The 23,913-nt window shown below is 40.2% G+C and overlaps 1 protein-coding gene across 4 annotated transcripts in view; it reads left to right on the top strand.

Annotated features, from left to right (window-relative positions):
• The window catches only part of ATE1 (arginyltransferase 1), a 69,199-nt gene extending 52,739 nt beyond the window's left edge, over nucleotides 1–16,460 (top strand). For all 4 annotated transcript variants that reach the window (XM_066554793.1, XM_066554792.1, XM_066554791.1 and 1 more), the window contains exon 12: nucleotides 13,065–16,460. In XM_066554793.1, the coding sequence (XP_066410890.1) occupies nucleotides 13,065–13,243 (179 nt within the window). In that variant the 3' untranslated portion in view covers nucleotides 13,244–16,460. The remainder of the gene's footprint in view (nucleotides 1–13,064) is intronic.
• Nucleotides 16,461–23,913: the final 7,453 nt, after the last annotated feature.

The following is a 23,913-nucleotide window of genomic DNA, read 5'->3' as shown; positions in this document are numbered from 1 at the left end:
TAAAAAAAATCATAAAAATTTACATAATAAATTTACCAATTGCAGGTTCAGTAGAGTATGTTATGTGTTTTGATCTTTCAAGCCTCTGTAGTATGAAAAGGATTTTTGAGTATCCATAGGCATTACATTGCAGAGCTCCTTCTTAAATAAAATCTACTTTTACTTTTCTGGAATAAAAATAAAAAGATACTCATAAAAAGTGGCTTTTTATTTTAAAGCATAAGAAAGTATCAATTTACATAATTCATGCCGTGGAACATATTCTTCATTTTTGTTCTGTTCGCTTTGAAAAATTAAGAAGACCTGGCATCATCTTATAAATGAGAGAGATTAATGAAGATTCTGATATTAATAACCAGTAGCCAGGCATTTATTTAGAACTGAGTAGTTTGTGAGGTGGTGCACTAATGGAGGGTTTGGATACTGATGCAATCTGGAAATTGAGATAGTGCTGAACTTTATTTAATGGCCATCAGCTGTAAGTGCAGATGGAGATAGGCTCAAAAAAGAAGAATTAATTAAAAGGTTGCTCTGCAGGTCAGTGACTTTGATAACACATCAAAGTGATGAGCAGAAGTCAGTCACATGATAGCATTTGCTGAAAATACTCCTGGCCATGGTCTGCCTGCCACACCCATTGACTCCCTCCCAAAACTGCTCCTCAGGGTTTGACTTCATTGGAGTCTTCCCTAACAGCTTTACCCATGAAATAAGAGCTCTGTGGAAAGATCTATAAATCATTTATTTGGTATCCTGGCAATATTTTTGTCCTTCCACTTTCCATTTTCTAGACTAACTCAGTGTCGTGTTTTCTCTCTTTCTAATATCTGTTGAGATTTTCAGTTTGTTGCTCCTGGGAGAAGTCTGGGAAAAATATCTTCATGGAGCAAAATATCTACTTTTGGGATGGTTATTAAATTAGTGGGAAACTTCAAGTCTTTCTTCCCATCAGTGCTGGACTGTCAAGATGTTTAAAAAGCAACTTCAGATGAGGGCAGATACAATCCCAGTCTGAGAGTGGTGGCTTCAAAGCCTTCATAGTTACATGACTGTGTCACAGAATGTGGGGTGTACTTGGTGAAGCCAGGGTGAACATGGGGCTGTTACCCAGGTGAAAAAGCTTTATCCAAATTTTTAGGCATGGCCCACAGCAATCTCAGTGATGGAAGCTGCTTCCCACCTTCCTGTGTCTGCAGAAATTGTGTGAGCAGAGCTTTGAGAGCTGTACTTCAAAAGGACTTCAGTGCTTTTTCTGTCTTAACCATTTTGTTTGCTGAAGTTGATAAATTGGCTAAGCTAATACACATCTGTTCAACTTCCTGCAGATCTAATAATAGAGTGAAATCAAAATGGCACCGAATGGAATACATTAATTAAAATGAAAGTATTTTCTTCAGCACATTAAAAAAAAAAAAATTGCACATAACAAATGCATAACACAGGCTTCTCTGCCCTTGTGTGTTCTTGGAGACAAGACACTCTTTGCTCCAGAGGGTATGGTTAACACAAACCATGATGGATGCAAAAGGGTGGGATAAAGGCAGAGAGAGGCACTTCTGGGTTTCCTGGTCAATTATGATAGTAGACTAAATTATAGTCTATTAATAGACTAAATAGTATTAGACTGAACTGACCTTTTTGTAAACATTGCCGTGAAGGAGAGTTTCAAAGAGAGGGATCTAAGCAAGTTTCTTCATTGTCTTTCAGAGTTTATAGAGAAATCTTTTGCAGTGTGAGAGTTGTAGGAGAAATTAAGAATATGGAGAGACACATAGCAGTTTCCTTGAAAGCATAAATTTGTCTGGGATAAGATGCTGTAGTCAGAGGTGGAACTGCAGGCAGATTGCTGCCTGCAGGTGCTAGGGGTGAAGATGGACTGAAGCAGAGTGAGGGAAGCTTTACAAGTGAGGATCTCTGATGTGATCAGGGTGTGGGAGCTGGCAGAGACATGGATAGAGGATGGGAGGAATTTTGCAGTAGTTCATGCAGGTAGCACAATGAGAAGAAGGGCTTGACAAGAGCAAGAAATGAGTGGTGGTAGGATTCAAACTTGAGCATCTTACTAGGTATTTGTGGAGGTGTGAAGGGAGGCTGCTATTTGGATACACCACCTAAAGAGACTACAAAGCCAAATGATTCAGCAACCACCTTCCACTCCTTGCTGCAGACCAGGCTTTGCATCTGCCACCTCTGCACAGCACTGTGGACCTTTTTTCTTCCAGCAGAGTGGAAGAAGTGAAGTCCTTAGCAGAGCTCAGGCTCTAAGCTGTGTCCAGCTGGTGTGAGCCAAAGTGACGATAGGCAGTGGGATCCAGAGGAGAGGATTTGTCTGTTCTGTGCTTTCCAGTGCTCAGACTGCTGCACAAAGGACAGATGTTGACATCCAAAAAGCTTTTGAAATTGCCCTGTGTTCACATGCAAGCCTTAGCCATGAGAATAAAACAAAAGTTAAACCCAAGCCAACACTAAGTCCTGGAACACCACACAAGGCTATGGAGAGGTCAGAAAACCCTCACTTCACACTCACAAGAATCACTATAAAAAGCCCATTCCATGTAATTCCTCCTGAGTTCATAGGAGATCATTCATTTCTGAGTTACTGAACTAAAGAGAATTACTTCAGGTTTCCAGTCCTTCTCTGTATTAATCTCATAACATTTATTATATGTTTTTACCAGATTTTTAAAGCTTTTAGCTGAAAAAACTGGTTTTTTAGAAATACATCTTTATATGTATATTTATCTATCCTGCTCGTAGTAAAATGCAAAATAGTGAAATGCAAAGTAAAATACTAGAGTAGCAAAATGCAAATAAAAATCCCAGTATTTAACAACTTCTGGATCCTCTTAGTAGTGATTGCATTATCTTAATGCTTCTTTCAAGCAACTGAGTGTTATTAGTTCTAGTAAATAAAACTTAAATAAAACCAGAAATCTACAGGCATGTGCAGTTATACAAAACTGTTTATTTTAAATGTATGTTTTTGTGCATAATGCTTCCACTAGGAAAACAGTTTGTCACAACTATTTCAATAACTATAATTTCTAGTGTTATGTTTTTAAAACATTTAACGTACAATTCTTTAGTGCACTATGATACCAAAGAGTATTTCAAACAGGTTTTATACTTATTGTGTATTTGAACACAAGTATTTTACTGACTTTTTTTTCCCATCCAGTACAGAGACTGTTTAATTTTACAATATATTTTAAAAAATCTAGTATGTTGGTGTGATAGTGGTGTTGTTCCCCTCCTCCTTTGAACAGAAGAGCCACGATCACATATTTATGTCCTGTGAGTGAACTGTGGTTGCCATTTGGTCACGTCTCAGAGTTCAGGTCCCTGGCAAAGGGCTCTGTCTCTGTGGGATGGATGCAGGCAGAGGGATTTGGGTGTAGGCAGAGGGATTAATGCAAAGGCCAGGATGTGTTAATGTTTATAAGGGTGGTGTGATGCAGATTAATGGTTACAAGGATAAATGCACTGAACTTCTCGAGAGGATGAAAATGTGGTCGCAAAACTGTCACAGATGGAAAACATTAAACCAATTGTTCAGAACTCTGCAATCATCTGATTTGGGAGAAATTGCTGCTTTGCTCTGCAACAACTGCTGCTTATAATTTATTTTTTTTTAAAGATAGTGTTGTGTACTTCAGAGAGTTGGGAAACAGTTTAAATAAACTCTGATGGATCACGAACTAAAGTCTTCTAAAGAAGTAACTTTCCACTATTATCACAGCTATAGGTAATAAATTTGAATTCTGTAAGAAAAAGAAATTGAATTCTGCAAGAAACAAGACAGACATCCCAGTTCTTTCTAGCAGCTTCTCTAGAACAGACACATCTTACAAGTTTCTCTGTTTCTAATTAAGTTCATGAACACTTTGAGCCATCAGACTGCATCTTTCTAAATCCAGTGTGATCTTTGAGTGTACAAGATGTTTAAACAATGAAGATAATGCCAATAAGGTGTAGCCAGGCACATTTTTCCCTCACTTTTTACTGTGTTTGGATTAAATTGAAATGATTGGCATGGGGTTTTAGCCTCATATGCAATGCTTCTGTAATACAAAGGAAATGTTATTCTCTTAATTTGTGGGTCCAAAGCAACTGCCACAACGTGAATTGGTATCGGGGTTAGAAAATGCAAACTTTAATAAATATTTGTGATTTAAAAGTTTGGATTGCTTTTAACATATATGTAGCAGACTAAACCAGTGCCCCTCGAGCAGCATAATTGTCTGACTTCTGGTGTGGTTTGTGAAACCTTTGGCTTGGACTGCAAAATTCTCAAAAATGTGTTAATCCACGATGACCATCATAGAGATTGTGAAACAAATGGATGTATTTTGGAATTCCTTTTTTTTTTGGTGTACATTCCTTGAAAAATTAAGATATCTTGGCATACTTCCCTTCTCTTTGTGTTGAAGAGATGATTCTTAGATGGGTTTATGCTCAAGATACTCTTGAACCTTTTGAATGTTGTGATATTTGATTTTCCAGCAGAATAATTCTGCTTTAACTTTTTTTTTTTTTGGTAAAGTTTCAGAAGAATGTGGGGAAAGGCAAGGCCTGCCAAATCCTGTAGAAACCATTTTCCATATGCAGAAGGTGTTAGAAGCACAAGAGCAGAAATTAAAAGTTCAATAACGTGGGACAAGTAGAGCAATCGTGCAGATTTATTTCGTGCTGAGGACAATGAGTGTGTGGGACTGGTTTCCAAATGTGATAAAAGTTAACAGCTGTAATTAGGCCCAGGCACAGAGCAGCCATGGAAGGGACACCACAGGCATGTGCTGAGCCACACTCCAGCATCCACCAGGGAAACCTGTGCCAGGGTCAGACCTTCTGGAATGATCCTCGTGCACTCCCGGCTCTGGTGACATCATCCCAGCTCCTCACATGGAACCTAATTGATTCCATGTTTTAATTAATTTAGCCAGCAAATTGATTGCTGTAATTTGATTTATTTAGCTGATAAGCTACTGCCAATTCCTTCAATTTTTCCTATTTCATGGTAATATTTGCATTTGTAATTCTCAGCTTGACTCTTGTCTCTGGTTTTTTCCTCCTCGCATGTCAGTCTTAATGAGGACTTTGCCCTTCTTTTTGAAAAATCCTCTGGCTGCTTTCTGCCATGTTCACTTCTATGCAGTTCAGATATTTTAATAAATAGTATATAAGTCTCTTGCTCCTTCAGATTTTTTTCCCTATTTTCTCACCATTGTTTTGGAACTGTAACTCCTTAAAGCATTATCTCTAACTTTTGTCTTTTATACTGGCTTTTCATAGAAGAATGGTGTCATGGAATTAAATCCCATCCAATCCCCCGGCCATGGCAGGGACACCTTCCACTGTCCCAGGCTGCTCCAAGCCCTGTCCAGCCTGGCCTTGGGCACTGCCAGGGATCCAGGGGCAGCCTCAGCTGCTCTGGGCACCTGTGCCAGGGCCTGCCCACCCTCACAGGGAACAATTCCTTCCCAATATCCCATCTACATCCAACCCTCCTGCAGCTTTAAGCCATTCCCCCTTGTTCTGTCATCTCCACTATCATCAACATCCCTAATCTTTCCCATTTAAGATGCATTACAATTCTCAACCATTAATTCACAGATTTAATAATGTGTTTGATATGTCTCTCCCACCAGTAACAGAGTCATTTTGATTGTGTTCCTGAGATGACAGGTCCCGTGCCAAAGTCTCTGCAAAGATATCTGTGCAGTTTCATTCCCTGCTAGCCAGTGATTTAGAGTTGCTTTCATGTGCTCTTTCCAAGTGCTTGTTGGATTTTAACTGTGATTTTCCCTTCTCTGTGATTTAACTGTGATTTCCCTGTCTCTGAAGAGAAATTAATAACTCAAAATGCAGAACATTTCTGTGTTCTTTTAAATAGCTTGGATGCTTCAAGGAACAGAAAAGCTCAGCTAACAAAGGTTCTGAGAAGTGTGGAGGACACACATCTGATGCAGCAGAAAGCTTGGTCAGGTTCCTCAGTGCTGACTCAGAGTAAATAAAACTCCCCAGAATCAGAGCTGCGCATTAGAAATGCCCGTGGGGTCCATCAGAAATGGGTCAGGCCATGAATGAGCCTGTAAAGCTTTGACTTTGCCAGTTCTGATCTGCAAAAATGCCTTGTGCAGGTTGCTGAGGGCCTGGAGCTGCAGTCAGGAAAGCTGGGTTAGGGAGAGCATGCACAGGAAGGTGAGAATCAGAGATGTGAGAACATCTCACAGTGCCCCTGCCTTCAAAACAGAGTTAAACCTGTGCTGTGGTCCTGCTTTGGGCCCTTGTCAGCACAGTGCACTTAAACTGAAGGCAGTTGATTAGATAACCAAAAAGTGTAATTAAAATAGAAAAAAAATCCCAAACCCAAAGTGCCCTGGGTGTGCAGTTAATATTCTTAATTAGCAGTTCACATTCTCATTTCTCGTATTTGAAGTCATCAAGAACAATATTAAAGATTCAACTTCTTTTGAAGTGACTACTTCATTTTGTCCTCTGGAAGAACATCTAAAAGTAAAAGAAGTTATCTTTGTCAACTTGCCATTTACTAGATCATATTTTTTGCACTGCTTTTTTTTCCTAAAAAGCAAGTCCTTGGAGGAATATCAGTACCAGTCCTTGGTAGGACAAGAGGAAACAGCACTAAGTTGTACCAGGGGAGATTTTGGTTGGATATTAGAAGTTTCATCATGGAAAGGGTTGTCCAGCCCTGGAGCAGCTGCCCAGGGCAGTGTTGGAGTCACAGTCCCTGGAGGGTTTTAAAAGCTTTGTGGATTTGGCACCTGGGGACGTGGCTTGGTGGGTTTGACAGCGATGGGTTAATGGATGGACTTGATGGCCTTCGAGGGCTTTTCCAACCAGAATGATTCTGTGCTTCCATGATTTAAATCTTGTCCTTCAGCAGACATTTTCTAGTCACCTTTTAGTAGGTTAGAATAAATGTATTATATGAGAGCTTCTCAACTAAACCGGGAATTTCATGCACGTTGTTTTATGTGCGCCGCTCTTCGCCGCGGAGCTCCACAGCGTAAACCACTCGTAGGAATTCAGGCGCAAAGCCCAAAAGTTTGGGTTGGAAGATGCTTTTAGGATTTCTCCTCGTTGCAACTTCCTGTCTTTGCCCATTTGAAGGATCCCTATACCTTTAAAACTGTAATTCCCCTGCTTTAAGGATCATCCACAGTGTTTTGATACTTTACAAATGTGTTCTTTTTGATCAGTGCTTTCAAAAGTTCCTATTTTTTGTTAGAGTAACTGCAAAGATTTGGCTGATTGAGAATATCCTGAGCATTTTACTGTACTTCCTTTGTGACTTGTGCTTTCTGGTTTTAATTAAGAATTCTTTTCATTGGAATTTTTTTTTTGTGTTGTTGTTTATGCTTCATTTTAACTGTACTCTTATTTTGGTTTGAGTTAGTATTTTTGTACCCCAAGGCATAGGGGTCTTTAATATTCCTTAATGTATGAGTCTAGTTTGAAAGAAGCAATATGAGAAAAAGCACATTTTAGCTCGCTGTTTTATATAAATATGACTATTAATGGGTATTGCTGATTGGCCCTTTTGTTTTTGAGGATGACATCCTATACTTTGCTGGTGAACAAAAGAAATTATGCTTTAAATTGGGTAAGAAATGAGCTTAAATTCAAAGGTCAGAAAGATTTGGCTTCTGATTGCGGTGAAATAATTTTTGATTTCCAGTAATTAATATCTCCTATATTTCAGTCATAAAATTTGAAAAGTTAATGTGTTTCTTCCTTTTGCAGTTTCTTTGTTTTAAAATCATTGATCATTAACTGTGACAAGGTCATGTAAACCAGATGTAGCTTTTCTTTAAAAAAATATTCAACAAGGCTGTAGTGTTTCTCATAAAAATTAACATCACCATAGTGTAACCAGCAAGGGATGGTGCTTCTTTTTGCCATTTTTACACCTAGTTTGAAAGCTTGAGTATCATGGAACTTTTAATCTCCCTATAAATTGAATTTTAATTTTTTTTCTTCAATTGTAAAAACGGGAACATTCTGTTCATCTTTTTAAAACCATGCAAATCCTAAGTGCTTCAAAATTGAAAACTAAAAACTGCAAACAACATGAAACAAAATCTAAACCCCAGCACATCCATGGGCTGGAAATGCAGCAGTTGTCAAGTGTTTATCTTCAGAATTTTGTTCTGTGGATTTAATGCTTAGAGGTAAAATAATTCTTTTGAGATTCCATTTTTAAGCAAAATGGAAATTTAATTTGTAGTGTGAGTTTTGTTCATTGTCTACTTTTAAAGTGAATCACAGGTTTCAGCTAATGACACAGATGTAAATATTTTAATTTTTGAATTACTTGGTTCTTTGCCTTTTCCTTTCTTTCTTTCACTGTTTTATCCTGCTGTGATGGGGGAAAAAATCCAGGTTCTCTGTGTAGTATGGATGCAGAATAACAAAGTGATGATGGCCAAATAGTTTAATGATTCCAGGGAGTTGAAGGAATATTTAAAGAAAATTAAACTTATGATCAGAAACAGAATCATTTCAGAGTTTAGCAGGAGTACCACATTTCTTTTTGTGAGTTAGAAATGCCAGTCCTCAGTTAGGTTTCTTGCTAATTCTGAGTCCATTCTCTACAGAAAATATAGGAAATATTTTTCTGTGACTAATGTGGGTTGTTTTGGAAATTGGCAGTTGTCCTTTCTCCTATTTAGAAAATGGGAAAGTCAATACATTTGTCCCTTTACTTTTAATTATTTTTTCACTTGTTTTCCTATAAGTGGAAAAAAAGCACTTTAAAGGAAAGTTAGATTGCTTCCATCTCTAGATTATACCCCTGAGAAATGAAACAACGTCATTTTTGTGAGGAGTCTGTCCAAGGGGAGGAAGGCTCAAAAGAGGAGCAGCACAGGATGCTGCAGCTCAGGCTGCCCTTCCACATCACTGTTGATCAAAACCCCCTTGGCCCAGCTCAGCCTCCACCAAAAAGCTGGTTTAGTAATATTTTCTACAGAAACTTTGAGCCATCGCCCTTTTTCCAGCGTGGTGTTGGCTCTCAGGCTCCTGCAGAGCTCACTCTGCACTCCAAGTCTCACTTGCCCAGCTTTGTGCATGCTTACCCAGCTCTCTGAGCAGATGGAGCTGGTTTGCACTCCAGCTTATATTAGGGAGTAATAATAAAGCTTAATGCATGTGAAGAATAAAAATATTTGGATGTGAGCTTCCCCAAATAACGTTAGGAAAATGCTAATCCACCCCTGAGCTGTAAGGAGAAGACCATGAAATTCTGGATTTCTTTAAAGAGCACATTGCTGTCCAGCTTTCTATTGCTGTGAATAAAAAAAGGTGAAATCACTCCTCCTTATTTCATGCTGGTGTTTCAGCAGGAATGCTTATCAGCATTTGAAAATTGTGTTTTGGCTTGGCAGGGAGCTTGTAGTTTTAGGGGGAAGTTGATTTCTGTTGTGCAGAGAAATAAGGACTGGACTGTACAAGAGTTTGTTTGGCTTCCTGCTGCTCATGTTCCTCCTCTTCCCTGGCGTGTGGGAGCTTTTTTTGCGTGAGTGCAGGCTGAGGCTGCCCTTTAGAATAGAAAGCAAATTCCCTTCTTGAATAGAAAGCAAATTTTTACCATTTCACCTTTAGGTGAGGGTGGATGAGTGAGCTGGGTCAGGAACTCAGAGCAGAGCCTGCCCAGACACCCCATTGCATGAGAGGCTCTGGGTCACTCCTGCTCCCTGCCTTGTTTTCTGCTGGCATTTAGAAACGTGCCTGATACCCTTTGTGTTCTCAGAGAGGAAATCCTCCATGTGTGGATTCCATTTAGCAGGGTTTTGGGGCTGGGAACAGAACATTTTAACACCTCTGTGCAGTCTTTATGTGGGGTCACAGAGGCAAGGTTGAATTAGAAGTGAAATCTCTCCTATATTCAAATTTCAATAGGCAACTACAGCATAAATAATTCGCTGCTTTAGGAGTATAGGGGAGAAGAAAAAGAAGTGACAGGTAATTTATTCAGTAAGAATTCACCTGTATTTTTAGCTCAGAGACTTACAGGATAATATTTCTATTTTCAGTTGGCAGCTGCAGTTGCCCAGTTTTCTAAAATTACAGGAACTTTCAATCTACATAATTGATTGCTCTATATTTTGTGTATCTACCATCCAGACTATACTGATAGATGTAACTGAATTAAGGGATGAAACCTTGTATATTTTTTGTGTTAAATGACAGTGTCTCTTCTGTAGACTTTAATAAATCAACAGCTCAGGAGGTGAAAAATGAGAAAGTGTGAGGAGAAAAAATAAGCACTTTAAAAAAACTTTTTAGTGATAACAGTACTGTATTCAGTAATTACAGAAATGACTAAAATTGCTCTAATACACTGTTCCACTATGTGATCAGTCAGGGTCTTTCCAGAAATGGAAGTCACTAAATAAAGTTTCTTCACTAAAGCTTCAAAGGATGGGGTTTTTTTCTTATTTTCAGCAAGGAGCTTTTTTTAATAAAGCATTTGGTCTCATTCTGAATTGTGATTGCTGCTGTATTCCAGCATCAGCCACACAGGGAAGGCCTGCTTGAGTTCAATTGGCATCATCTTGAATAGAGAGCAGATTTTACCATGTGCCACTCAGCAGGAGCAGATATTTAATTTTTCTTATTGGGAGAATAATTTCTTTGTTAAAGTGTGCCAGAGCCCAATCTGCTTTTATTTTCCATTAAATTATTTTACATTTATTCTGCTTATATTTAAATTGTGTTTAAAGGGAATAGTTTCCTGAATTCCCATGATGTTGCCTCCAGACCAGCAGCAACTGAAAGGTGGCTGAGTTCTGACTTTCAGATTTGTTATGATGGTGACACAAGTTCCTATTTGCCATCTCTAAAAGCTTAACTGGTACTTGAGATTATTTTACTTAACATCTCAGTAAAAGGTTTCTTTTACAGATGGAGTTTAAGTTACATACATTTAAGTACTTTTACAGAAGGTTTTGTTATTAAAGCTTTGATTTTGAGGGGAATCAGTGGAAGAACAGGTAATCATTGTAGAAATTTGGGATGTTATTTTTCTTTGCAAGGAGTAAAAGTGGAGGAAGGGCACAAATGCTGAACGAGAACAGAGTTCAGCTGAGCCAGGAGGGCTGCAGTGAAACCAAGGTACAGTAGCTTTAGTCTCTCAAAGAAATCAAATCTGGGGCCAGCAGCACTGCAAGCCAGGACATGAACTCACCCACAGTATCAGGCTTTGGGAGTATTTGAAATCAGTGAGTATCAGTGAGCAGGGACCAACTCTAAAATGCTTTTGGCACAGAGCTGTGAGGGCTCAGCTTGGCCTAAATCCATCCCAGGGCACAGACTGGGAGTCAGTCTAGAGGTTCAGTAAATAGAAACTTTCCAATTTGAGAAGTTAAAATAACTTTACGCTTGTGTCACCTCCAGAAGCTAAACTTGCAGGTTTTTTCCTTGGTGAACTCTCAGCAAGGAGGAGGATGTAACAGAAGAGGCAGAAGGGCTGGTGGTAAAACCAACCAACCCATTGGGATATCAGGGAGGTGTTGGCCACACATCAAAAACCTGATGGATTTCACAGAGGGAGAGAACGCCATAAAGTGTTTTTGACTTGGTGTTTATCTAAAGCAATTGCCAACAATAATTAGTGGGGAGCACAATCTTAGCAAGTACTGCTCAGATTTTCTTCCTTCAAACCATGTTTTCCCAGTTAAGTCTTAAGAAACACATTGTGCTTTCATGTCTGGAATCAAAACACAGATAAAAGTAATGAAGTCATTCCAAACTTGGTAAAGCAGCCTTCATTAAGTTTCACATACTAAATTCAGGCAATCAGCAGGAAAAAAGTTTCTGGACCATAGAAATTTCTATGGATGAACAGGGGCAGGTTCTTCAGTGTGTCTTGCACAGAAAAGAGTTTCATGGCCTCCTTTAAAACATAAAGAAGCATTAATTAAAAGCAGAAAGAAGGTCCAAAATGAAGTCTTTGCATAGTTGGTGTCCCAAAATACTGACATTCCAGGAAGCATCTCTGTTATTACTGGAGATGCTTAAACAGATTCTCAAACTGATGTTTCAGATTCTAGGTTGACTCTTCTTGGTGACTTTTTGAACCTAAAGTTCAGAAAAGTCCAAGATTTCTTTTCCTATTATTTTGTAATAATTTTACTAATTTATCCTGCAGTGGCCTTCAGATGTGTGGCACATTCTGTGAGTTTCTTTAAAGAGTTTTCTAGCACTGTAGTGCAAATTTTTCTGACACACAGCAGCTATATAGTATTATTGTTCAGCAGTAGGAGCATCAATGGGATTCATAAAAATAAGGAAATTTTAACTTGTTCAGTCACACTCTTATATGTATGATTCTGGATAAATTAAGGCACAAGGGGCCTGGATGTGAAGGAAATAAGTTTTAATCGTGGTGTGTGTATTTTTGAAGAGGAATTGTGTTGTACCCACCCAGGGAGTGCTTGCACTGCTCACCCTGTTGATTTACAGAGCTCAGGGATCAGACTTAGGTAAGGACATGTAACCCCTAGAATGACACTCAGAACCAGTATAACTGAGGGAAAAGCAGACCGGGGCTGGAGGGCCAGGGAGTTTCACCTGGGAAGGTGGTTTATTGCCTGATGCTTACCTGAGGAAGCAGCCTGGAGGCTTCCTTTGTCCCAGCTGGTGTGGTGGGTTTTGCAAGGGGTTTTGTAAAGGCAAGTCTCTCCTGGTCAGTTCTGTTTGAGTTTTTCCCAGCTAGAGTTTGCCTTCTGGCTCCAGCAGCACTAAATGAATGTGAATTTTTAAATGCAGCAGTAGAGGTGTTTTCAGGAATGCCATCCATCACCTTGAGAAACATGTGATGCAGGATTTACCTCTCCACACCCTGCAGCCACAGTTCCTTTGCAGGCTGGGTTTGGTGCCAGCCACAATCCAGGAACGCTCTGCAGCCCAGCTTCCATCTGCAGATGACATTTCTCACTTCATGCAGCTCTCATTATGCATATTGAAGTTAGGGGCATAAGTTAAGGTACTGTGGACACTGTAAATAACATTTTTTTGTGTTCTGGTTGCCTCTGCAGTTGATGAAGGTCGCCTGAAGGAGCTGGGCAGGGTGAGAGTGCTGCACAAGAGAACCGTGATGCCTTACAGCGTGTACAAGAAGAGGAGGAAGGGGCCCAGTGATGAAGCCAGTGTCCAGCAATATGCAAGCCTGGTGGGACAGACCTGCTCAGAGAGAATGCTGCTGTTCAGGAGCTGAAACCCCCTGAGATGGCATTTCAATGGCTCCACATTTCATTGCACTGCCCCTGGGTGATGTGTACCATAGTCGTGTGCTGGTGTGCCCACTCAGACAGGCTGAAGCACAGGCATATAGCCAGGCTTGTGTCAATACATGGTGCTGTGTGTAAAGGCCAGCTCCAATAAATCTTACAGTACAGCAAGGCTTTAGCAATATAAGTTTAGAAAAACACGCTTGCAGTATATTTTAATTAAGTAGTTCTAGCCTTTCTATGCATTATGAATCATTCTAAGTATCTAAGCAAAATGAAAAACAGGTTTTGGGTTTTTTTTTCTTTTGTAGAGATGAAGGTTGACTAAATCTAGATTAAGAATCATTAAGTTACAGATGTTTTCAAATAGCACCTTGGGTATCTGTTGTTAAAAATTGCTGTGAAATTTGTGCTTGCATTTGTATGCTCCTAAAATCTTGCAAGAGGACTGAAACGTGCTATTACTTTCCAGCATGATACCATTTTATTTCAGCAGTATGTTTAAAAAACAGGAAGGAATTATTTTCACTGCACATTCTTCATTTGTTTAAAGCAGTAAGTCAGTGTCAGAGGTCCCAGTGAGTGTAGGAGTTCGTGGTAGGTTCTCAGTGGCAGGGGATGCAGTGCTTTGGAAAACTTTTCCCTTCAGAGAAGAAGCAGAACAGTTGCACTATAAATATACCAAAGATATGCAGCCAAGTGGCACAGTGGTTTTTGGTATAAGCCTTATCCTTTGTCTAACAAGAGTGGGTATTTCAATGCACATGGCTGATGTGAAATAGAGCTCAGGAGGTTTATCCTGCAGCTCTCAGTGCACATTTCAGAACTATGCTAACAAAAACAAGACAAAAGGTACCACTGCTGGGTTTTGTTGCAGGTGCTTTTTTTCTGTAGAATTGTACAGGAAGACTTAACTACCATATTCCAGCTTTTTTTACTGACTGTTTTGTTTCTGGTGCAGCAGCTCATGGGTTAACACCTTTAATAACATTTTAGTAAATACTTCTGTTGGAAACACAGGAAGTTGTGATCCTTTATGAAAGCACTTTATTATCTCATATATATGAGCATTGTCTGTGTCCCCATTAAGTCACATAAGTTGGAGGAATTTGGGGAAATAACACTGTTGTATAATTCAGTAATGTATTACAACATTGTAACATTACCAATGCATTTGTGCTTCTTATCTTCTTGGATAACAGGGGCTGGTATTTACCTTGAATCCACTTGGAGTTTCCTGTTAGCCTTTGAACAAAGATTCTTATTCAAGGATATGTGGGTGGTTTTCCCCCAGAAAGGAAACAAGTTCAGTTTTACCCTCTGAGGGTTACATCTCCTGTCATTCATACATTCATTAATTTAATTTTAAACACTTGGCCACTGTTATTAATCATTAATTTTTATGTGGAGCAGACGTAAGAACTGGGGGAATCAAGTGCAATGCAGGTTTAACTTTGTTTTTCATATCTGTTTGATATGAAATTAGTGTATATTGCAATATTATTGATAGTACAGCTTCAATAGCAACTTTAAAAAGTCATTTTATGTTTTATTAATTGGGCTGTACAGTATTGATCTGCTCCCAGAATGGTCATTCACGTCAGCATCATATCTGGTGTGTGTTTATCTGTGGCCTGGTACTGAGAGGTTTCTTTGCACTGTAGCTTCTGGTTTGTCCATGCCTTACCTCAGCCTCCTGCCATGTGGAGAAGCACTGAATAATCCTCATGAAGATTATTATGAAGAATTCCTTTCTGTGGAGAAAATACTTTTACCACTCTGTTAAACAGTGTAACATTTCCTGCCTACACAATGTGCTGAAAAGTGGTGATGCCCATATGGCTTGCAACCAAAATAAATGAGAAAACCTTTTTATGTGATACAAAATCAGTTAACAAGCACTGAGGAATTTCACTATGAATTGCAAAATCTTCAAGGTTATTGAAGCCATTTAATGATGAGCTCCTGGAGAAGTTACAATTTCTGTTCAGTTTCAAGGGAGCAGACTTAGTGTCCCCACTGAGAGTTCCATCTCTTTGTGCCCCTATTTGTCACTGATATGCCTTGGATTAGACTTTTATCTGATGCTATTTCTCTTGGGGAGCTTTTAAGGACTGCAGTTAAAGGAAAGGGAGAGAAGTATCAACCTAAAAACTGAGCACAGCTTGAGGTTGTCCTTGGTGTGGGCACTCACTGGAGGCAAATGAGCATTTCCTGTGAGTCTGAAATGGTGCTTTCACCCTCTGACCACCCCTGGGACTGCAGCACCACAGCACACTGGGCTCCTGCTCAACTCAAATATGGATTTATATTAAAAAGCAAAACCAGGCAACACCGAGATTAAGTCCAAACTGAGTTCATCTCCTGTGGTTTGCTGAGATCTGACTCACTTTAGTGTTATTTTAGAAGGAAACTGGGGCAGTATTTTTGAGGACTGATGCCTCCATCCCTGTTTTTGGAAGGGAGACAGAGGCTGAGGATGAAGTTCTGTAAATCTTGCCTGTGACTTCAGTGGAGCTGAAAATTCACTACTATTACAATATTATTTAATATATTGTAATTGACAATTACTGAATTTAGAGATATTTAACTTAGCACAAACTATTTTATAAAAGTTTTTTTGTGTGTGTAGCTGGTTTGGGAGAGTCCATCTCCAATGTAAGGTTGCCTTGTCCTGTCATCTGTTGATAAATGAGCATAAAATGGTGGTAAGAAAATGAAGAGTTGTGACCATTGCTGAAAAATGCCATTTTTTGTTTTAGTTGGAAAGAAGTGGGAAGCTTACACATGTCCAGCATCAACACGTGTCAGTAAATTCAAGAACCTGCATGTTGAGTTTGTAAGTGCTTTTTAGCAGGCCTGTTTGACTTACAAGTGTAGAAAATAAAGTTATTTCCAGTCTCTGTGAATTATTATAAGAAATAATAGCTCTGAATGTGATTTCTGCTTAGTTTGTAGGAATTTCATAATCCTGGAGATTGACCAAGTGTCCAGTGAACAGCAAAATCAAAGAATCCATCAAAGGGTAGCAGCCTTTAGAAGACAGAACTTGCAAGTTTAAAATCATGTCCAAAACTCATGACCTGTTTTGGAATGAAGTTTTAGTTCCAGCCAGGCAGATTAATGAAGAGATTGCATGAAATATAATTGATGCTTCTTTTCTGAGTAGGATAAAATAAAATAAAGAGACTTTTCACAAATGGAGCCTAGACAGGACCAGCTATTTATTTGAGTTCAGCTCGGTTGAACAAAAACCTGTCTCTGAATTAAGGAGCCAAAGCAGCCAAACACAAAAATTTGGGTTGTGTGCATAAAGATAACCCAACATTGCATCATTTTCTGACTGAATAAGGCAGAATTCCAGCTAATTCTGCATTCCTGAAGGAGACTTTTCTCACAGCCCAGCACCAGCATGGCTTGAAATGTTGGTGGGACTTTTTCTGTTCCATTGCTCCTGTGGAGTCCACATCCATCAATCTTTTTGAGATTCTGTGAATTTCCTTGCCAGGTGATCACTCTGGAGTTCCAGCCTGTGTTGTTGTTATTAGATTTCTAAAGTCCATACCTCTTGGGTGTATTCTCATGGCTGCAGATCTTCGCTGCATGGACTCTTTCTTCTGCACGCTGTTCTCTCTTGGATCAGGGCTCCTCCAAGGCTCTCCCTCACTGGCTTGCCTGCCCCCTTTTATCCCAGTCATCTTCATTGGTTACAGCTGCAGCCCAATTAAGGACATGGCAGCTGCAGCCCATCAAGGGCAACCAGGACCTCTGGGGCAAAGCCTCTATACAGATATTCAAATACATTTCCTCTACTATATTTCCCCCTTTGCTTTTACTTAAGTTAACAGTTGTACAGATGTTTAAATACAATACATTTTCTCATGACTCACAGGCCATGTTCAACACCCACATTTCTCCATGACTCACAGGCCATGTTCAACACACATAGCTCCTTGCTCAAAGGCCATACTCTTTCACAGCCTCCTGACCCAAAGGCTATGTTCCATCACAGCTCTTGGCCTCCACAGCCCTCGGCTGTCTTATCTGCTGTTAACTATCACATCGGGATCACCACTTGTTGTTCTTCTATTATTTCTAGAGTCCCATATTGTTATTAGATTTCTAGAGTCCATACCTCTCTGGTGTATTCTCATGGCTGTAGATCTTCACAGACTCCTTCTGCTGCACGCTGCTCTCTCTCAGGCCAGGGCTCCTCCAAGGCTCTCCCTGACTGGCTTACCCCTCCCCACCCCTTTTTATCCCGGTCATCTTCATCGGTTACAGCTGCAGCCCAATTAAGGACATCACAGCTGCAGCCCATTGAGGGCAACTGGGACCTCTGGGGCAAAGCCTCTATACAGATATTCAAATACATTTCCTCTACTATAAGCCTGATCAGCCAATGTTTCTGAGTTCCTTCTCATCATGGTTGTCCCAGATAATCACCCAGAAATGATTTTGTGCTGTCCTGATCAGACTCTCTACCCAAGCCTTAAGGTCTTTCTGCATTTGGAAGGGTGAAGGCAATTTTCAGGGCAGAAATCATCACTTTTCTGGGAATCACCAACATTTCCCAAAACATTGTAGCCCCATCTTATACCAATATATTTATAGAGCTGCACCTTCAGTCACACTGAGTGTAAAATGCTGAATTACTTTTGCATTTTCCAAATTATTTGGGGTGGAAGGGTGAAGGCAATTTTCAGGGCAGAAATCATCACTTTTCTGGGAATCACCAACATTTCCCAAAACATTGTAGCCCCATCTTATACCAATATATTTATAGAGCTGCACCTTCAGTTACACTGAGTGTAAAATGCTGAATTACTTTTGCATTTTCCAAATTATTTGGGGTTTTTTAAGTTAGTCAAAATGAAGGATGGTAGGAGCAGATGTACAATAGTAACTCATCCTAAATGTAGCTAATTGTGGTGAGTGGGTTTCTAAAAGTGTTTTAGAAAATAATCTACTATATGCATTTTGTAGTACATTTAAAGCTCATCTCGTGAGAGCTTTGTTTCCTAACAGCATTAAAATAAGAATGGGAATTAATTAAATTAACATGTAAGCCTGAGTTCAGCATATATTAATGCTCTCTGCATTAATACAGAGCAATCTTAACTCTGAAAATGCCCTTACTGCTGATCTCTGACAAGTAGCAGCTCAGAAGCTTTCTGGCTAGATTCTTTCTGGTTATGTTTTACTGTTTTGATGTTTATTCATTTCCTTATTAGAACTATTCCCATCAGATTTTTGTACTTCCCATCAGTTATTTCCACTTCAGTTTTGACACATAATACATGTGTCTGCCAAAAGTCCTGCTGAGAGATTGCTATCAGGACAAAAGAAAGTGTTGGAAAGTCTGTTAAGCAGTGAGAAGAGAGCAGAGTCCACAGGGACAGTCAGTCTGCAACCTTTGTGCTGCAGAAAAAGCAGGATTTATTTATAATTTAGTCCACTGCAGGCTTAAATAAATGTGTCAGATTTCATTCATTTCCCTTTGTCTGTGACATCTGATTGTCATTGTCCAGGGAGAATCAATGGGGCATTGTGGAACAGGAAAATAAATTAATAAATGCACTGCGTTTGTGGCAGCAAGCTTGAGTTAAGGGATGAAATCACATGGATTCCCTTGGAATTCTCACTCCATGTCTGCACAGGAGCAGGGAATGGGGGCTGGATGGGGCTTCCAAGAAGGATTTGTTGCTTCTCCCCTGTCTCCTGCAGGCTGGAGCAGAGCAAGGACACATCCACCACCCCGAGAGGATTCCTCACTGTGTGCATTCATCTCTAACAAAGCTCCTGGGACTGATTCTGTGCAGTAAATACTGAAATATTGCCAGTTTTAATGTCCTCTCTCCAATTTTGATCCTTTGGTTGGTGCTGCCCGTGCAGAGCCACCCCTGAGGTTCCTCTTTGCAGCAGCTCCAGCCCTTCCTGGAGACTGGTGCCAGCTCAACCTGCTGTGTTTTCTCTAAACAAATCCCAATTACCTTTCCAAAATTTGTGGTTTTAAGATAATTTATTGAGCTTTCTTAAATATTGTCCCGCTGATCCACTTTTTTTGCCCTCATGCCAGCTGCCCCAGTAATTGAAGCAATAATTATTTCAGTGTTTTACATTGGCAAATAAATGTTAAAATTTTTCACAATTATGATCACTATTCTGTCTGATTTTTCTGTTTAACACAGATCCCTCTTTGCTGTTTATTTACCACACCTCAGTAAAAGGTGGTGGAGATCCAACCCTCGCTGTCCCAGCAAACAGAATTTTTTTTTCCTCAACTGCTCTGAACCTGCAACCACCAGATGGCATTTCCAGCCTGTGCAGGTCATTGCAGCATTAAAGTCACTTCTTGTCTGAGTATCCAAATTTTCTGAGTCTCTTCTATTAACGTCTCACTCTGAGTTTAATTTTTTACTCTGCTTTTAATTTGGGTCTATGAGGAAAAAAAATTAAAATTGTCAGGTGGAGTTGATGAAGTGGTGTTTTAGTTGAATGAAGCACAAATTTATTTAAAAATCAGGATTAAAAGATGTTTCAAGAAAAATAATCTCGATTTTTTTTAATGCTGAATTTATTAGATATTTTCTAGTACCAGTAAATTACTGAAATCAAGATCCATAGGACAATTACAGAGGGGTCAGTTGGCAGATTTACCTGTCCCCAAGTGCTCTTGGTGCTGTTTATTTCCATGTTCCACCCAAACCACGTGCAGCTGGAGCATTCACAGTGTCTAATGTGCATTATTCTTGTGCTCCATCCATATTCCGCTTTCATTCTTAACCTTATTTTGATACCAGGATTTCCTTCTCACCTCCGCAGAGAGTTAACTGATGTCAAAATAAGGTTTCTAATAGTGAAATCAGAGGTCAGGAGACTGCAGCACTTCATTGCATGAAGGGCACTGCAACCCATTTGTTTTGTGACTGCATTTGTCTCTGTTGCTCAAGGTGAAAGCAAGGACACATCAGCTGAAAAAGCAAGGCTCCCAATTTTAAATAAATTATTATTTTTCATACAAATACATTATTGTATCACCCAGAAACCTGGAGGAGGCCTGGCTGCAGCAGCTGCTCTTTGTGTCCTCAAATTGAGATTGTCCTCATCCCTGACATTTTTGCAGTCCATGAAATCCCAGATGTGCTGAACATTCTCCTTCCTGAGCTGGCTGTCCTAAAGGGAGTGAAAAACTGCTTTTCCTGGGCAGGGACATCTGCCATGGGACCAGGCTGCTCAAACCCCATCCAGCCTGGCCTTGGATCATTCCTGACACCCCTCACCTCAAACCCACCCAGGTGATCCCTTCAAACCTCCTGTGTCCAGGAAGTTTTCATCCTGTGTTCATCCAGTTTAATGGGATGGAGATATTCCAGGAATCCAGTGCAGTAGGATGAAGTTGGAGGTTCTGCATCTTCTTTTGGTCAGATTTTAATACATTAAATCTATATTTTTCTTTTATTGCCTTGTATTGTAAATAAAAATCGTTAGTATTTACACTGTGGAGGAAAAGCAGAACAATTAAATAGAACAATCAAATAGAAAAATTAGAACAATAGAACAATAAAATAGAAAAATGATATTTGCTAAAATTAAAAATGGACATTCCTGAAAAGACAGAACTCTCTTTAAAAATCCCAATCAGTCCAAAGGAGTGGAGTTGTCAAAATACACCTCCCATATGCAGAGAGGAATGCGCTTTGTATGCCTGAAGATTCTGATGCTTTCAAACAGCTGCTTCTCCATCCCACCCCCTTTGTGTTTCCTTTTTGCTGTTGTGCCCTCAGTTTTTCTTGTGCACATCTTCCAGTTCTTCAGACCTCTTAGGAAGGGAGACATTGATCAGTGACAGGAGCTCAGGAGCACGTTTAGCCAAGGGCTCTGTGCTGTTCAGAGTGACCTGGGAGAGAGCAGGAGCACGGTGACATTTGCAGTGGATAATGGATAAATAATCTATTGACTGTGGGGCAAAGCAAAGGCAATCAGCAGGAGGGCTGTGATGGTTTCATTGAGCCCCATGAGCAGCACTCTGTACATTGATCCAAAAACGCCTCGGAGCTGCAGCTTCTCAGTGTCGTGGCACTCCCCATGGGCACCTTATTTTGTAATTTGCTGGTTCTTCAAAGTGTTCTGAACTTTCCAACATCACTGAATCCCTCACTGAGTGTCACCCTGTGCCAGGTAAGAAATTAAAATCCAGGCTGCTGAGTGGGAGTGGTTTCCTCCCCTTCTCTCTTTGTTGAGGGCTTTAGAAGTGACTCCGCTTTTCCTAAAAGTGAGGTCAGGGAAGCCAAATTCACCCATATCTGGCCTTCACCAGGCTCCTCATGAATGGGCTCCACTGAGCATGTTCATTTTTTATTACTCTGCATCATGCACAAGTGACATTGTGGCTTTAAAAGCCAGCAGTTCATCCTCATTTGGAAGCCCTGCGATCACTGGTGATGTGTAGAAATAGCTGGGTATTTAATAAAAAGTTCAATTCTGACATTAATAGTTGGATATTTAATAAGAAATTTGACATAAGAAGAAAGTGGTTTCCCAGTTCCTCTTCCAGCCAACATCTGGGATTCTTCCCAAACCTCTCTGTACCAATGTTCATTATTGTATTTTATAGTAAGTAAAATCAGGTTTACAATCTCCTGAACCTTCTGGTGGTACTAAAAATACAGCTAATAATTGTCTATACATCTTGTTTTTACTGGAAATAAAAATCCTCTGGATCGAGACGTAGCCACGTACTATAGCCAAGCTGTAAACACTTGTCCTCCAAAAAAAATGTTGAAATAGAGTGGAACATGAATTTATAAGCTCAATGGTTTGTCTTAATTGTGTTACCTCTGACATCACAGGCTTGGTAGAATAACCACATCTCTCATGATTTCACCCTTTTCTAAGGGTTTTCACCTGTGGCTTTGTCCCTTTTCCTGCTGCACACCTGCCCTGCTCCCTTTGGCGTGTCAGGTCCATCAGGATCCCATGCTTGGCACGCTGCTCAGCAATTCCACCTATGGAATGTGTGTGCAGAGATGGTATCTGGCCACTGGATACATTACCTGAGATTTCACAATGCTCTCACCGAGTTAATCCTCCTGTTTTTCAAGGATTGTAGAGGTAAGGAGGGCCATAAATTACCTGCACTATTGTTTTTGTTGTTGAATTGAACTAAGAAAAATGGAGGGCTTTTTATGTGCCAACTATTTACTTAGCTGCCTGCAGTTCTGTGCAAGTTTTGGGTGAGGAGGTTTTTCACAGTTGAGTGTGGTTGTGTTTGAAACAGAAAATGGTAAAATCTGAAGCTGTTAGAGTTGGTGCAAGCCTTCACCAAGTTTCTGATGATTCTGATGCTTGCAGCTTGGAATATTTTGCACACATGTTCTGACTTTGCATCCACAACATTTCTTAAAGCAACAAGTCTGCAGCAGACACGAGAGCTACCATCAGGAAACTTGTTTGACAGTTTAAACAGGCAGCATCTGGGTTTCCTACATTTCATAGTACACAAAAAAGAACCGGGATTGCCCATAGCTCAATTAATTCAAGATGTTGTCGCATGGTGGAACTCTGTTTTGGAGATGTTAAAAAAAAATCTAATTGAAAAAAGGGGTTTTGCCCTCATGTTTGGCTGAGTTTCATCAATATCACCTCCTCAGTGGAATAATACTGAGAGCAGTTGGCTTGAATTTGGAGAATTAAGATAAATTGGTGGCCATCAGGGCTGTCCTCCTGTGCTTCCAGCTACCTCTCTGTTAGAAGTGAATTTGGGATTTTCAAATTTCAAAGCAGTCTAAGAGATTTGAATTGGGGGCCACTTAAGTGTCTTTTTAAAAAGCACTGAAACTGTCACCATTATCAAGAAAAGGAGCAGTTGCCTTGCAGGGCTTGGGCTCAGCAGAACACATAAACAGATGCTTAAGGCAAAACCCACAAGGAATGTTTTGATGAGGTGGACTCCAGGAGAGCCAGGACACCACAGTGAGGTCCAGCCTTGCAGCAGAGGACATAAAACATCTCAACAATTTGGTTATAATTAAAAGGACTCTGTTCTGGGACCTGCTTCCAGATTTTTGTATCTACAAAGGACTAATATAAAATAAAACTAATATGAAATCTGCTCTTCTGTGACAGAGTGCCCCCAGCTGCCTGGAAGTTGGCTGGGTGGGAGAAGTGGGAACGCTTTCCCAGAAGCTGCAGTCACGGCTCAGGTTGCGATAGCGGCATTGAATACCTGAGCCCGTGGTTTCATCTGTTGGCTGCACTGGGGCTCTTTGCAGGGCAGGAGATTATTCCAAGAGTTGTGTCTCAGCCTCTGGCTCCTGCCTCTGGTGACACGAGGTGCTCCTGCCACAGGAGCAGGTTTCACACGGGCTGGGCCGGGCCATGGCCAGAGCTGCTGCTATGGCTGGTGAATTGCTGGGGTCTCTCGCTGCTCACAGGGACCCTGAGATAAGTAAGAAAGTCTCTTTTCCCAGCCTGGTGATTGAAGAAGGAGTCAGAGCTCTTCAGTTCTCAGTCTCAAGGTTGTTTATTGTGTCTTATCTATAAAACTCTGTCTCCTGTCCAGCCAAGGTCTGCCCAGCAGGACAGACAGAGGCACTCTGCCTGCCCCAGGGCAGGATTATGTCTTTATACTAAAAACTGCATGTACAATGTTTAC

The sequence above is a fragment of the Molothrus aeneus genome, chromosome 8 (genome assembly GCF_037042795.1).
Source record: "Molothrus aeneus isolate 106 chromosome 8, BPBGC_Maene_1.0, whole genome shotgun sequence".
NCBI lineage: Eukaryota > Metazoa > Chordata > Aves > Passeriformes > Icteridae > Molothrus > Molothrus aeneus.
The sequence above is the reverse complement of the archived record's forward strand: the minus strand, read 5'-3'. Positions and strand labels throughout refer to the sequence as shown.